Below are 17,314 nucleotides of genomic sequence, written 5' to 3' on the forward strand. Positions count from 1 at the left end.
GTACTCATGTTTTTTCCCCCATTTTCATTTCGATTTTAGGTTAGGTCATATTTAAAACTGTAAACATAGTTATAAATATACTCATACATATCATCCTCATTCATCCTCTGAAGAAAAACGGTAGTTAAACGGTAAAAAGCTAAACGGTAGTTACCGGAGGCTAAACAGGAAAAGAAAAAAAAAAGTTCTGCGGACTCTTAACGGCGAAGTTATAACGAACTTCTTGAGATGATGTAGTAATTTATTCATTACTACATGATGTATTTTTAACACGGAAACATTTAAGCATTAATTTAAAACATTGCATTTCTTTTTCTTCTTACATACAAGGATTAGGCTTGTGCCTGATACGAACACACAATCAGCTATTGCCATCTTTTACGTGGTCTTCCGATCCTTCCGCGTGGCTGATAATTTTGTACTTGTATGGGAATCCTACTATCAGACGTTCTCTCCAGGTGTCGCTTCCATCGACTGCGGTAATCTGACACTTTCATTCAAGCTATAAATATCTAATTCGATTCTTGTTTTTTTCCGCATCCGATCTAACCGTGTAGCGCCCTTCAGCCTCCTTAGAAATCTCATCTCCGCTGCCTGTATCTTACTTTCTTTTTTTGTAGTAATCCGTGACTCACTTCCATAAAGAACTGGAGCAACCGTAATCTTCCAACACTAATTTAAATAAAAATATTTTTTAAATTACTCTGACAGAGATTTGAGCGTTAATTTATAAAAAGCATCTTTAACTTTTCGATTATTAAAACCGAACTCGTTCCGAAAATAAAAAATATTTAATAGAAATTTTTTCGAAGTTTGGTGAGCAATAACATTTTTTACGGTAAACAATACCACAAATTTCAACAATTAAATTTTTCTCCATAAATTTTTGTGAAAGTGTGACCTTTACATTCATATTACTTTAGATTTCAGAAACTGAATTTGAATTTCAAAAAACTGAATCAGAATTCTTATCAAATTCAATTTATGTCTATTATCTTTATCTGTTTCCGCCAGAATTTGTTTTGAAAAACTCACAAGAACGCATGTTTAGGAAGTACTTTAATCTTTAAATATCACAAGAATAATATAACAATGCATAGCAATTATACGAGTATGTCGATATTTTATCTCTGTACGTCATGTATCAATTTTCAACATTAACCAGCAAATAATGACGAAAAACAGCAATCTTTTCATTCACTAAAGATGTACTAATATGAAAAATAAAAATAGTACGACAAAAAATTATATTTGTTTCCTCTTTGGGGACTTTTTTAACTTACATGCTCTAAATTCTAAACTTTTTTATCCTGTTTCCTGGCATATTGTTTTAGAGTTTTGTAGAATATTTAAAAATAAGTTGTCCCGTTTATTAAAACAGTACAAACTTCAAGTTGAAATTATCTCAAGACATAATTTTTACCCACTTCTTTAATAGAAAAACATTGAAAGAAAGGTTTATACGAGGGTTATTTTTTCTTCAAGGTCCGATCGTCACGAAATTAAAACCACAGTGAAAATAAAAAATTTGTTATTTGTAACAAGTACTTACACAGTTACGCTATTTCTCTACATAGTCGCCACTCCGATTTAGCCATTTGTCGTAGCGTGGTACCAACTTTCCAATACCCTCGTCATAGAACGGATCCGCCTGGGTTTTCAGTCATGTTTCTACTATGGTCTGCAACTCGATGTCTGTGCCAAAATGTTGTCCTCCTAGCCAGCGTTTCATGTGAGCAAAAAGGTAAAAATCGGATGGAGCCAAGTCCGGGCTGTATGGTGTATGATCAAACACTTCCCAACGAAAACGCTGCAGGAGCTTCTTTGTTACAGCTGCAGTGTGCTGCCGAGCATTGTCATGGAAAAAGACAATGCCTGATGACAACATTCCTCTCCACTTATTCTGAATTGACCTTCGTAGACGTTGAAGAGTCACGCAGTATGAGGCTGCAGTGATGGTCGTGCCACGTTCCATGAATTCCACCAAGAGAATTCCATTCCGGTCCCAGAACACAGTAGCCATACACTTTCGGTTGGAGAAGGTTCACTTGAACTTCTTTGGTTTACTGAGAGAATGAGAATGCATCCACTGTTTGGATTGTTCTTTTGTTTCTTCAGTTTCCAAATGGACCCATGTCTCGTCCCCTGTGACAATTTTGTTCAACAAATCTTCTCCTTCATTGTGGTAGCGCTGGAGAAACGTTAGGGAGGCGTCCATTCTCATTGTTTTTTTATGGTCGACAGCATCTTGGGAACCCATCTCGCACACAGTTTGCGGTACTGAAGTCTCTCTCACAATGGTGTAGAGAGCTGACCTTGAAATTTCAGGAAACGAATCACTCAATACAGAAATTGTGAACCGACGATTTTCTCGAATTGCCTCATCCACTCGCTCAACGAGATCATCGATTGACACTCGCTTCTTTCCCTGACCGCCTGCATCATGAACATCTGTACGTCCTGCGTGTTCAGAACTAAACGAAGTGACGCAGCGTGATTGAAGGCCATACTAGAGATGCTGCGCAACACATATGCGCAAAGCCTCGTCCGATTTTTGCGCGGGTTTTTATTTCGCGACCGATCGGATATTGAAAAAAATAGCCCTTGCAGTTAAGATTTATTATCATGAATTGTATATGTTTCTGTTATTTTAATTACATTATAAGTTGTAATTGAAATAAATTAAAGGTCGCACTAAGGGGCAAGGAAACTATTCAGAATCTATAATGGCACAGACAAGACAGAAGAGGAAAAATGATTACTAGATAAGTGGCTGAGCGCATAGGAAGAGTCGTCGAAAGAAGCCTGGACGAGGCGACCCATTAGCAGACTAGATCCATGGATCCGGAGGGACCATGGGGAAGTTAATTATTACCTGATCCAGCCTTTTGTGTCCAGCCATTCACATGTCATATATTTTCTAAATCGGTAGGCGCACCCCGTCTTAATAAAATATATGAGCGTCATAAATTAACAATTTATTTCGTCGATTTAATTAAATAAGGACAACTCGCTACCCCACCTAGGTAGCTGTATGTCAGCAAGTACCTGTCCATCCTTATAACTGCTTGGAGCTACAGATCGATGGTCGATCATTATTCAAGGGTAGCTTCTTCCAGCAATGCGGTTAAAGTTTTCTCTTACGCAAACAAACATTGATTCCGGTTGAACAATGCAACTGCATAAAGGAACTCCAACACGGTTCGACAATACGGCTCACGTCACATAGATTCACTGCCTTACCTCGAAGTTCCAGGGTGGCACGAGTTCTGACCACCCAAGAGCGGGTCAATCGTACATCATATGTACATTCGACTGGACCTCCCCGCAGACACACAGCTCATCAGTTGCCAGGCGGAACCTGAACAGATATTGTTTCTAATTTACGTGGTTGGTGAGCACCTGGCCCCCGTTGCGCTTAAAAATGATCTTGAGGCGTACAATCCCCCCCAAGTCTTGTATAAAATTATACAAAGATCTTCCCTTAGTCGTGGTCTTCCATTTATGTTTCCATCGCAAGGTTCTGAAGCCTCTTCTGCAAGCTGGAGATGAGCAACTGTACTCCCATGTGGAGTACGGGATGGCGGAACCGAGTTGGTTACGGTTGTGCTTCTTGTTTTGCTGTCTGCAGCGGGTGTGGGACGCAAGACCGCAGTTGCCTTTACCGACGTTGAGCGGAGTGCGGACGGGAAATGCTTATTTCTCTTCCCGGTAATGGAAACCGATTTGGGGGCGAGCTGATGTGAGCTTGATCTGCCAAAGTCTTGCGCCGTTCAACCTGAGTCAGTCAGTTCAGCCTTTGGCGAGGATTGTCCCATGGGTAAGGGTATCGGAGCTTTTACTGCTAGATGCGAGCCCTGGAATGTCGATAAAGTAAGTCAGGCAGTACCTGACTCTCAGGCCGAGTTAAATCTGCAGGAGGCTGCTCACTGGGAGAACCCAGACAGGATCAATGATCCGAGGCATGCCCAACCGCCTCTGTAGACGCACCTTGCGACATATTGAGTAGCGTCACTTCATTCATGGAAACTTTAACTTCCACGGTTTCTGTGGCAGAGGGTTCACATGAAGACAAAGGCTCCAGGAGAGCCTTCGTCTTCGTAAGCGAACGAAGAGCGTTGAGTTACGTGATATTGAAAAGATAGATCGAACTAAGTTTCGACCAAAGGGTAGAGAAAATATATGGTGACAAAGAAGAAAGAAGGAGATTTTACTAAGATCAGTCCTATGATTGCTCGAGACATTACAGAAGCTGCAAGAGGACCTATTAAGGAGGCAAGGAAGACTGCTACGGGACTCTTTGTTGAAACCGTTCTCATCGTCATGACTGCTCAAAGCCAAAAAGATAGGACCTATAGACATTGAGGTTGTACCGCACGGTAAGCTAAATACCTCCAAGGGAGTAGCTGTGTGCAGGGATTTGCTGAAATGCACAGAAGACGGAATTGAACAGGAGCTCTATGGACAAGAAGTTGTTGCATGTCGACGACTGAACACATGATGCAACGGAGAAGTTTTATCCTCCGCGTCGCATGTCTTGACGTTAAACACATCCAAATATCACAAAAATATAAAGGCTGGTTTTCATAGACTAAATGTTCATCCATTCATCCCGACTCCAATGCGATGTTTTGGAGCCAGAAATTCAGACATACAGCGGCGCGATGCATTAGGAAACAGATCTAGCCTTGTGGTGACCCATTACATTCGGATGACCCGTGCAGGAATCCGCCGGTTTGAGTCGACTACCATGGGCATGCTACATCACGAAACTGTCCGATTTATAAGGAGGAAGTAGCAAACCAGGAGGAACAACCATTCAAAAGGTCAGCTACTTTGAAGATAGAAAAATCGTCTATAGTAGATCACCGAAGGTTACGTCTTACGCTTAGGTTGCTGCAGCTTCCTCTAAAAGATGTAATCTCTGAACAACCACCAGCTCTAGTGAACATGGTCGGATGTATCAGCACAAATTGAAAAGTCGACCATTTAGAAAAACTGGTCCAAAACAGACACAGAAAAAAATCAGTCTCCAAAAAAATGTTTACACAACTTAGGAGTGAGTATTCGACCAGTCAAAAGATGAAGAATGTCATCCCGGTCAGGATGGCATTTTGACACAAGCTACAAATCATTCATCTCATCCTCTGAAGCAATACCTAACGGTGGACCCAGTGGTTAAACACTAAAAAGGAGTGAAGAAAAGTGAAGCTAAAACGCAGAAGTCTGAACAAAACGCACCGACAGTAAAAGTTGAAATAGATAAAATCCCCGTTCAAGGAATTAGGAAAGAAGACGACGTAACGATAATTGAAAAAGTGTTAAACAAGCATCAATAGAGACCCTAAAAGCTCGGAGGCCTCTAAAAGAGAAGGCGAGCTCTTTAGCCGCTCCAGACAATTTAGCGGGGAGTGCATCAAGCCTAGACTCTAATACAATGCTCGCCGTAATGCAATGCTCCCGCACCACCTGGGTCGGTATATCTAATGCTGGCAGCAAAGCATCATCCGTTATCTACTGCGTAGATTCCATTTCAGAGGCCACAGGAATCAGAGATGGAGGCCATCATGAGGATGGAAAAAAGAAACAAAAAAGGATAACCTAAGGGTAAACCTAGGCGATAGATCATATGCGTGTAATCAGTTTTATACGTTTTTGTGACTAATCTCATGTAAGGATGAGTTTTTAATAATTTCTGTATTTTAAAGCCTTTTTTTAATTTGATAAATTTTTTTTAGAAATGGAATAAACGTTTTTAAGTGGCAAGATCCCTATACACCTTTGTCATCTTGTGTTCTTCTGGGTTCCTATGATCCCATAGAACACAAGGACATTATGTCATTATGACATAATTAAAACAAAATTAAACACATACGTACACGCACGCGCGCATATATATATATATGTGTGTGTGTGCGCGCGCGCGCGCGCGTGTGCACGGACGAAGAAAGAATAAGGTCTTCATAAAAATACAATAATTTTTTCGTAGTTTGCAAAGGTAATGAAGAATTGCGATAAGAAAAATCTACATCTCTACCGACTAGCAATTTGATTTTTAATTCCTTAGAATAATAATTTGATCGAATATAAAAACGTTCATGTTTATGTTCATGCAAACAGTTTAATTACAAACTGAGAATTTCAGTCTTATCTATTTAATAACAGTGAGTTCTTAAAATATACATTATAAAAAAAAAATCCTAATAAGTTTTTTGGAATTGATTTTCAATTGGAGATATACCCAAAGTTTAACATAAACAAGTTTAAATCCTGTCTAACCGAACATGAACCTTAAGAATCTAATACAGATTATGACGGGTGGTGAAAATGGTAATCAACATAGTAACGGGTACAAAGGAAACAATCGGTGCGCAGTGGGCTTTTGCCATTTCTTAAATCAGTCAATATAGCGATTGTCATTCATTTACGAAATATATTAATTTCAGATATTTATTCCATTAAAATTTAACATCCATTGAGTGTAACAAAAGCGGTAATCTATGCACATGCTAAATTAAATTCAAGCAAATACTGAAAAGAACGGCATTAAACTTATTGCAGCAAATTCTGTAATATCAACGCGTAATGATAATCATTACTTTAGCGTTTAGTTTTTACTTAGGGTCCGTGCTCAATCCAATTGCATACCGACAAGGGAGTATTATTTTTATTACCTATTAAATAGAATAAAAGTTTTGTTATTATTAAACAGTTCAAGGAATACTTTTTACTTCCTTGTACGAAGTAAAGGAAGTACTGTGATCACGAAAAATTTCGGTTTACAGATTTCAACGGAAATAAGCATTTTGACTAGTTTCGGCATAATGTCTATACGTACGTATGTATGTATCTCGCATAACTCAAAAACGATTAGCCGTAAGATGTTGAAATTTTGGATTTAGGACTGATGTAACATCTAGTTGTGCACCTCCCCTTTTGATTGCAATCAACTGAAACCAAAGTGTCCAAAAAAAGCCCAAACATTTGGATTTTGAGCTCTTTTTTAACTGCAGTAAGCACTCATTGAGAGCTTTTTAACCATATATCATAAGTGGTACATATTTTCTTTGACTCCATAGCCAAATAAAATTTTAATTAATGAAATATTTGAATCTGAGAAGGGGAAGGCACGTAGGTTCGAATCAGACCTCATCTCCTTTTTTTACTTTTTTTTTTTATTTAAATATATTGATTTATTAATAATTATTAACCTCTGATTGTAAAAAATGTTTTATAAAAAATAATTCAATAATGGCAATAAAAAAAAGCGTATGAAAAATATCAGAAGTTATTAATTAAATTAAATTTTATGTACTTTTCATTTTAAAAAAATGTGTATATGTAATTTAATAGGCGTAGAAGGAAGTCATGTGGTGCCCACATCACATTTGTTTACTTAAGTTTTTAAAGTTAACTTCTTATGTTGAGTAAATTTTTTCACAAAAGACAACTGAAGCGATGTAAAATTAGCATAACAATCAGGAAGTAGCAGAGAAGCCCGTTTCCTTAACAGAATATAGTTAAAACAAGTATTATACGGTTCTGGTGTTTCCTTAAAATAAATCGGTTTGAAAAATGATCCGTGTTTCCAGTTGCAACTAAACGTATAAATGGAGTACTATTTATACGTTCTCAAACAATGTCTAAATTGATTAATTCCATCGAAACAGTGAATTTTAAGAATATAAAGAAAATAAGACAGAATGCATACAGAGTATTAGCCACAATATGTACACCTTTTAAGTACAACGAAAAATACGGTATGACTTTAGTTGTGATTTTTAATCGATGGAAGAAAATGTTATAAAAATTACATTACACAAACTACACTCTAATATAACCATCAGCAACCACCGGAAGTTACAAAACACATTAAGCGCAAGGCATAATTAATTTAAAAAAGAAATAAGATCTGACTAAAAATATAAATAAACAATTAGCGGTACAACTACGGATATCAGCCGCAGGATACTTTCTAGTTACCTATTGATGATAATATGTCTATATTCGTTATACCTACTAACACATAATCCTTTTCGACTTGCATTAATAACCATTACTCAAAAAAAAAGCTAAAAATAATAAAAAAGCACATTTTAAAAATGAATCTTGTACCTTAGAAACGTTTAGTTAATTAATAAAAAATTACGAAATCGAAATAACAGTTAAGCCGATTGAGATTGACACTCTTGACATCCGTGTCAGGCGCAAACTGAGAAGTGAGGTGGATTCTCCGCTACCGTCTTCATCACGCCGAACGTATTGTTGCATATAATGGAGATATTCATTTAAGTGACACTTTCAGTCTTCACCTTAAGTAAAATGGTATTGTAGTAAACACGGTTTTAGAAAAAACTAATTTCCTTTCTATGGAAACAATGTATATACAAACTGGAGAAATAAACATCTTTCAAATTAATAACTCAAAATTCTTAATAGTGGATATTACTGAATTTTTCCAATAAAAACTAATATATATACTATTATAATTACTTCAAAATAATTAAAATAAATAAATTAAACATAGAACAAATAAATAATAAATTCATATATATATAAAATGAATTGATTAAAACTGAATGTAAATTAACTGAAATTCGTCGAAACAAATCTGGGGAAATCAACTAAACCGGGAATTAAATTTTATGTATTGATTTTTTCAATAATACGTAACTCTTTTTTTTTTTAAATCTGATGTGAACACCACATGACTTCCTTGTACGCCTATTAAATTACATACACACATTTTTTTTAAATAAAAAGTACATAACATTTTATTTCATTAATAACTGATATTTTTTCTTTTTTTTTTTACTGTTATTATTGAATTATTATTTATCGTATAACCTTTTTTACAATCAGAGTTTAATAATTATTAATAAATCGATATATTTACATTAAAAAAAAAAGAGATGAAGTCTGACTCGAAACGATGTGCCATTCCCTTCAAAGATCGAAATATTTCATTAATTAAAATTTTATTTGGCTATAACTCTGGAACCAATAAAAATAAGTACCACTTGATATATTGTTGAAAAGCTCTCGATGAGGGGTTATTACTGCAGTTAAGAAAAAGTCCAAAATCCAATTTTGGACACTTCTGTTCAGTCGATTGCAATCAAAAAGGGAGGTGTGCAATTGGATGTTACAACAGTCCTAAATCTAAAATTTCAAACATCCTACGGGTTATTGTTTTTTAATTATGCGTGATACATACGTACGTACAGACGTCATGCCGAAACTAGTCAAAATGAATTCAGGGATAGTCAAAATGGATATTTCTGTTGAAATCTGAAAACCGAAATTTTTCGCTGCCACAATACTTCCTTTACTTCGTACAAGGAAGTAAAGACAGCACTGAAATGTAAAAAAAATGTTTCAGCAATCAAAACTGCGACTAAAAATAAAAATATGAGGGTCTCATTGTTACAAGCAGTGAGAAGGACTCTGATATTTTCTTAATTGAATTCATTTTCTTCTTTTTTTTAAAACCATTATATACAAGGATAGACGAGCGTCCCACGATTTTATTTTGGATAACCAAAGATTAACATTATTTTGATAGCTGGAAAAAATATTCCTTTTTTTCTACCTTTTTGTATATTTTAAATAAAAGCGTCCTTTAAAAACATTTATTTTTTATTAGAAAATTTACTGTTAAACAAGCACGTATCATCTTTTAATAACATGCGGTCCCACGACATCAAACTTCTGGTAAAAATAGTATGTTATTTTAACTTTGTATTCGATATTAATTTTTTTCTATTTTTTTAAATAATTTCATTAATTGTTAATTAATTGAAGTCACTGATGAATGATTATCACATATGAGGTAATGGGAAGCGGCTAAAAAATTAATAGCACGATTAGATCCGGAGGATAGGCAGCGAGTTAAACAAAAAATATTTAAAAAGTAATAGGAAAAATAACGATTTATACTATTATACGTTATTATTCATAATAATACCGTATTCATTACAAAAAAAAAATGTATTATTTTACAATAAACATTATTAACATACCACTTCTGTATCCGTAATCCTCTCCCGTGCATACAGTAAGGACTAAGAACAAAATTTAGAGAACCAACTAACAATTTAACATTAGAAAGTTTCGTATAAACAAACTCATATTTCGAAAGGAAAAAAGATAAATCAAATTAATCAGACCCTACCGCTCGGATCTGAATTTACCAATACATAATATATAATTAACGTGTATGAATATTAGTGCACGACTACATGTACAAGTTTACAGAAAATCGTTCCCGTACAAATTAACCCTCACTACATATTCAAATCGTGTAATTATTTCGTCGTACTATGTTTTTTAATCGGCTGTAGTGCGTGCATATACCTGTTGTGTAAATATGAATGAAATTTCACTTTAAATTTATTCACAAGAATGAATCTACATGAGAAAAATGAGTGATTTCGTGCATTTTAAACACGTAATTAACTTTGCAGACTGTACTAGTGAATATTAAAACACAGTTTTAAAGGTGGAAAACTGGGAAAGAAAAATACACAAAAGAATTATTACTAGAATTTGTATCGGGTCATTTTATACTATATTGTTTTTTTTTTAACGTTAAGGTTGTTTTAACCTAGAGATAGAGGTTGTTTGATGAAATAATATATACCTAGTTAATTATTTGTATCCGCATTATTTTATATTTCCATCAAACGTAATAATATTGAATAAAACAGAAAATTAATTTTGTACTTTAAGTAAGAAAAACGACCCGAAATCATATGAATAAAACATGATCACTTTAATAATCTTTAGCCATTTTTAACAAAATGCCAAGCTTTTATACATCTTTTTGGGGGGCTGTTCTACAGGATATAGAATCGCTCGAATTAACTAATCATTTTATGCCTCGATGTAGTACAGGAAGTTTTAACGCAATGAAATGCGTTATGTAACATGGTGTATAGAACCGATTTACTAAACGTTTATATGTTTACGTTAAGCTTAAAATTACTTAACATATACTGCATAACTTTACCTAATAAAATCCGTATGAAGGACAACAGTAATTATATATATATATATATATATATATATATATATATATATATATATATATATATATATATATCTTTAAAAAATATAATTAAAATCAGAAAAACAGCGACAAGCTAAAAATAACATTAACCGTGCGCCCACACTTACTACAGAATTTGTATTATCATGCAAATGATGATACTGTCGATGAAACGGCCTGTATCCATATCATGTCCAAAAAGTGCAGCTAAACCTAAAACGTCCAGTAGTCAAATTGCTGTTCAAATCCGATGACTTGCTCCTCAATTAACCAAAGCTCAGGAAGACTGGTAACTTGCCAATTCAATAAATTGATCATAACAAAACAAAGAATAATGATTACCATTTTATACAGATAACACGGAACAAAACACACTTCGCGCGATTACGACTTGTTTATCACCTGTTTTTATGTGATATACAGAGATCAAAATCGTTAATCTATCTATATAAATAAAAATGTAAATGTTCGTTTGTTCAAAAGCTTAAATCTCCGAAAGTTCTTCACCGACTGCTTTGAAATTTTGACACAACGTTGCATTCGAATACGCGCGTGTTTTTATATACCTACTATTTATATATCTAAGATTTCACACCTGTGATAGGTAAAAACATGTTTTTTTTTTTAAAACAGCGCTATCAACAGATAGCGCTGTTGTTGTTTTTACGTCCAACAGGACGTAAAAACAACACACGCTTTAATAAATATTTTACGATTCCATTTCAATGTTTCCGATACGTGTGTCCGCTATAGACTAAAAAACTACTGAACCGATTTACGCGAGGCGAAAAAGGGAGAAAGAGAAAAATCGTAAAAGGGAAACAGGGAAATATCGGAAAAGGGAAAAATCAAAAAAGGTAAAAAGGGAAGAAGGGAAGAAGGAAAAGGTAAAAGGAAAAAGTAAAAACGGGAAAAATAAATGGAAAGGGTAAAATATAAAAAAGAAAAGGGGAAAGAGGAAAGGGAAAAAGGACACAAATGGGAGAAGAAATGGAAAAAGGACATACAAATGGAAGAGGAAAGGGAAAAAGGACATACAAATGGGACAGGAAATGGTATATGGTAAAAATGAAAATGGGGGAAATGAGGAAAAGGATAATGGGGACAGAGGAAAAGGGAGAAAAGATAAAAGGAAAAGGTTAAATTTCGTGAAGTTCCGTAATGTTTATTTTGTTAATGTTTTATCAAACATTCAATTGTGTTAATTTAATCTATATATATACTCAAATCTAACAACAGCGAACCATTGCCGAGTCTGCTAGTGTAGTATAAAAACATTATATTTTACAGCTACACAGAAGACTTTTAATCAATTACTGTTGATAAAAGGGATAAGGTGCTCCGCCTGGCAAAAATGTAAAAAAATTAAATGTTTCTTAAAATTGTATTAGGTTTAATTTTAGGGATATATTTTTCGAAGAGTCTTAACAAGAGGAAAACTCAAATAAAACCTGTTTTTCTGTAGATAAAAAGAGAAAAAAATACACGAAATAAGTATAGAAAGATAAATATTTCTCCTTGCAAAAATAAATATTCATAACAAATTAAGATAATCTTTTAAAAGTTTCGGCACTATCTGGTACTGCAACAGAATTCAGATACAGGAGAGAGAGAAAAAAAGTTTATACATCACTGAGAAGAATAATAAATAAGTACGTTGTATGTTAAAGTTAACGTTTATCAACAAGCACTTGTCCCCAAAGACAAAATAAACGAAATCGTTTGTTATATTCATGAAAGAATAAATTCGTCTAACATTTTTTACAGAATACGTCATGTACCCAAGCGTACAATAGATTCCCAAGAAAATCAGGAGCTTAGTAAGACACATGCTGCATACATACCCGTGTCGTATTGTAACATGTACATTTTTTATTCGCGTGTGCTAAAACTATAATATACCGCACACATGTAAAATTGAGCGTTGCACTTTAAAAATTATACAATTCAGCTAAATTAGTGTAAACAGTTTTGCACCAATACACACAAAAAATCACAAAACCACCGCAATAACTCGCATAAATATGGGAAAAAAGTAGTAATAAAAACAATGAAAAAATTAGTCATACATTATTTTAACCACAATACAAACATGGCATTCGTTATGTTTAATTAAGCTCTATTTACAGACAGCAACACACGCGCGCGCATGAACAATAAGCTATAATTAATTATACTATAGCAGAAAATTATTATACTATACTTTAACAAACCATTAGGTTTTTTTTTTTTTTGTTTACCCTCCGGGATCACAGTTAGGTATGCTTCAGAGGATGAGATGAATGATTTGTAGCGTGTGTGAAAATGCCATGCCTGATAAGAGATTCGAACCCGGGGCCTCCGGATGAAAGGCCGAGACCAAGAGTCCAAAACCATTAGTTTTGAACAAAACTAAGCGCACGCACAATTCTGTGCAAGTTTGAATTTGTATATTAATGAAATACATACAAATATTAATTACAGAATTTCAAAAACCCAATTTCACTTTTGGAATCCACTGAAACATATTTTTAATTGCTGAATTTAAAATCAAATAATGGTAATAATAATAATAATAATAATAATAATAATAATAATAATAATAATAATAATAATAATAATAATACTTACGTCTCCATATACTGGAAGACTCTGTAGACGGGTTTCCTATACATTGTCAATCGATTAAAGTTACGCTCTGTCTCATTATAACAACAAAATCTAACCACAACACCAAAGCTCACTAGATGACAGATTATTATTCCAAAAACTTCACTGACTTCACCGATAACAGTCCAAAAATGTCAATAACATTTCGATCGCAATAATGAAGAATTTGACGATAAGTAACACAAAATTACTTGAATAACACAGAGTATAATAATTTTACAACAAAAAATCAAAATCCAGATTTAACGCACAATTTAAATTAATAATAAACTAAAAAAGAAATTATTTTTTATTCCAACACAAAATATCCTAACATTTATACAAAATTAGAAAACTTAATTCAATGATTACAGGCTATATTTACTAGGTATAATTAACAATTAAAAGAAATGCAAATTCATGCTTATAAGCAGAAATTAATACTAGATAGCCAAAGTAATACACAGCGCTAGTTTTCTTATATTCAGCAGAATTCTAATTGATCTAACCCCCTTCCAAGTATTAATTCCTCATTAAAATAATAATCTACGCAGACAAACGAGAAATTTTTTTTCTGGGCGCACAACGAAGTGTTGTTATCAGCGCCCAGACAAATATTACTATAGGAAACAATTAGCCCTAGAAACACCAAACTTGAAAATTAAATAAGTCATAAAAAAAAATGAAATCGACAATTAAAACGCACAATACCGTGACGAAAAATATTCCTCAAACAGTATAGCACAGATGTAAAATGTTTATGGGGCAAAATGTCTATAGATGTAAAATGTCTATGCTAAAGGCGAAATAAAACTAAAATGAAATACAATATTAAAAATATAACTTAAAACAACAGTAGATATATATATATATATATATATATCGTGTATTTCGAAAAAGTGAATTTTCAGTTTTTTCTCTCAAAGTCGAATTTCTTTTTGTATAGCAGGAACATTCACAATAACATTTTACTATTAATTTTCATTGGTTTTCATTTTATTTTTATTTCTTGTCAGTTTCATAGCTTTCCGTTAGTGTTTTGAAAGATAAGAAATTCAGTTTACTGGCAGTAGTGATAAGATAACAATATTTTATCTAGTCGGGGAAATAATTATTTTAGCCGCAATTCTACACAATATTATCAATAGCTTCCTATCGCAGGTTAAACCGTGTTTTAAAAAAAATGCATAAACTTCTTTGTTTATTACTGAGAATTTTATTTTTTAATATCAATTTCATTCTTAGGAACGTTGGCGAGTTTGACACACGTTCACAATCTTCTTTGAAAATGAAGGTGTTAATAAAATGAAAGATTATCTCAAGAAGCGGTTTCAGTAGAATGAAATGGTTAGAACGAAATCGAGGTTTCACGTAACACTTTTGGTAATCGAAATCAACACGTCAGTTTGCATTCAGTATTCGTTAGATTTCACGCCTGACTTTTCTTTCAAATTAACTGAGGAAGCGGTTGTATAACAAACAGCATAATGGATTAAAGATAACACGCTCGTATTAATTCTAGCATCGCTACTGGTGACTGCATTTAGCATATAACCAGACAAAACCGTATACGAGGCAAATATTAATTTAATTATCACAAATGTCACACCTAACAAAAGTAAATAAATGTAGAGGCAAATATTTGGAATTATCACACGGTCGACCGATTCCATTCTACTCCCCACCAGTTCTGATCTAATCTTTTAACTTCTACATAATCATTACAGGCTATACCCAGAATTATATTTCATTATGTTTTTTTATATATTTCAATTTTTGCCTTCGTCTAAAGTTTTTACCTGCTACTCGCCCCTCTACTAACAAATTAACCTAACCTTGGCGTCTGAATCGCCACCAACCTATTCTTTCTTTCTTTTTCCTGTTTAGCCTCCGGGAATTACCGCTAAGGTATTACTTCAGAGGATGAAAGAGAATTATATGTACGAGTGTAAGTGAAGTGTACTCTTGTACAGTCTCAGTTCGACCATTCTTGAGATTAAGTTAATTGAAACCCAACCACCAAACATCACCGGTATCCATTCAAATCCGTATAAAAGTAACTGCCTTTACTAGGGCTTGAACGCTGGAACTCTCGACTTCCAAATCAACTGATTTGGGAGCACGCCTTCACCACTAGACCAACCCGGTGGGTTAATCGCCACCAACCTAGTTTGTCTCTTTTTAAGATTCTGCCGTTAAAGTAACTCATTTGCTAAGACCAGTTCATTTTGAATTTTGTTGAGTGAACGTTTCAATATAACTAATAAACAAAGCAGCTATTAATTTTGTACTGCCTTAAGCTGATTACCCACTGTATATACGTGAACTTATTCATTAACTTAATTTTACACAATAAAAACGAAGTTGAGATAAGATTATAAAAATATTGATACAGGTTAACCCGAATTTTACAAAATTCTAATTAATTTAATTTTTTTTAAATTATTAATCACTTAGTTTGCGTGTATATAGTTTCCATTAATAAATACCCCAAAGAAACGTTTTAAAAAATATTTTGCGAAACAAACTGTGTGACCAAAATACTCGTAAAAATTATTATTTTATAAAGGTTTTTATTACTCCATAGAATAAAATTACTGTAAAAAGAATTACAAAATTCAAGGTATAAACAACGAATTGGGAAAAAAACAAACTTGATGAATTAATTCAAAATGCATCACAGAAATTAATGAAATTATTTTTGACAAAAGAAAACGAGACCTTATTAAGAATGTAATTATTTCTAGAAAAAACCTATCGTACAACTATTTATGGATTAATGTTTTCTTACCATGTAGTCTATCGTTCTGCAACAAACAAAGGGGGTATACAGAATGCAAACTGGGCTTACATTTTAATTAACCAAATAGAATAAATAATTGAAATTAACCAAAAAGTAATAATAAATTAACGTGTTAAGCAATTCTTTCATTCTATAATTATTAAAAAATATACTGCCAAAAAAATCCTTCAGGTAAGTTTTTACGTTAAAAGAAATATAGAGATCAGCGTTTGGTACACTTTTTGTATTGTGAATCTATAGTTTGGTTAAACAAACTCAAATTAAGATGCTAAGTATTTCGGTACCACATAAAAAAACGACCTTCCTCACCTATTTCACGTGATTTATGAAGAAAAAGCACAAAAAACCGACTAAAGTTTACGTAATACAAAACTTGTTAGTGTGTGCGGTGTATGTGCCAGCGCAGAGTAGTAATAACAACACTTATAGTATAATAATCAATTGTTAACAAGCACTTTTTTCCCCAAATACACTTTTTATTTTTTTTATAAAAGCTTCCATTAAAGTAACCATCAATATTAAAAAAGATCGCAAAAAAGAATTACAGATAACCTGTTTCTGGTGCAAATAAATGCGCTATAAAATTCCTGCAAAAATACTTTGCAATTAATTAATGGCACACGTTAAAAAATAAATTTACAAATTCAAAATAATACCTACAAAGAAAATCATAAAGAACGACATAATTTTCTCACACTTTTCTTTTATATCAACACAACAAAAAAACTACTTTCGTATCTTATGACAAAACAGGATAGAATAACATAAGACATGCATGCAGCCGAGTAGAAATTATACATATTTGTAAACTGAGATCGTAATAACGCCCGACA

General features: G+C 33.4%; 1 protein-coding gene across 4 annotated transcripts in view; it reads right to left on the reverse strand.

The window, feature by feature from the left end:
* The window catches only part of Fak (protein tyrosine kinase 2 Fak), a 227,234-nt gene that overhangs the window by 176,473 nt on the left and 33,447 nt on the right, over positions 1-17,314 (reverse strand). Inside the window, exon 2 of one of the 4 annotated variants that reach the window (XM_075359320.1) lies at positions 13,661-13,889. The exons of the other annotated variants lie outside the window; for them this stretch is intronic. Within the exon in view, the coding sequence (XP_075215435.1) occupies positions 13,661-13,704 (44 nt within the window). The 5' untranslated portion in view covers positions 13,705-13,889. The remainder of the gene's footprint in view (positions 1-13,660; positions 13,890-17,314) is intronic. 4 annotated transcript variants of the gene reach the window in all.

The sequence above is a fragment of the Lycorma delicatula genome, chromosome 1 (genome assembly GCF_047948215.1).
Source record: "Lycorma delicatula isolate Av1 chromosome 1, ASM4794821v1, whole genome shotgun sequence".
Taxonomy (NCBI): Eukaryota; Metazoa; Arthropoda; class Insecta; order Hemiptera; family Fulgoridae; genus Lycorma; species Lycorma delicatula.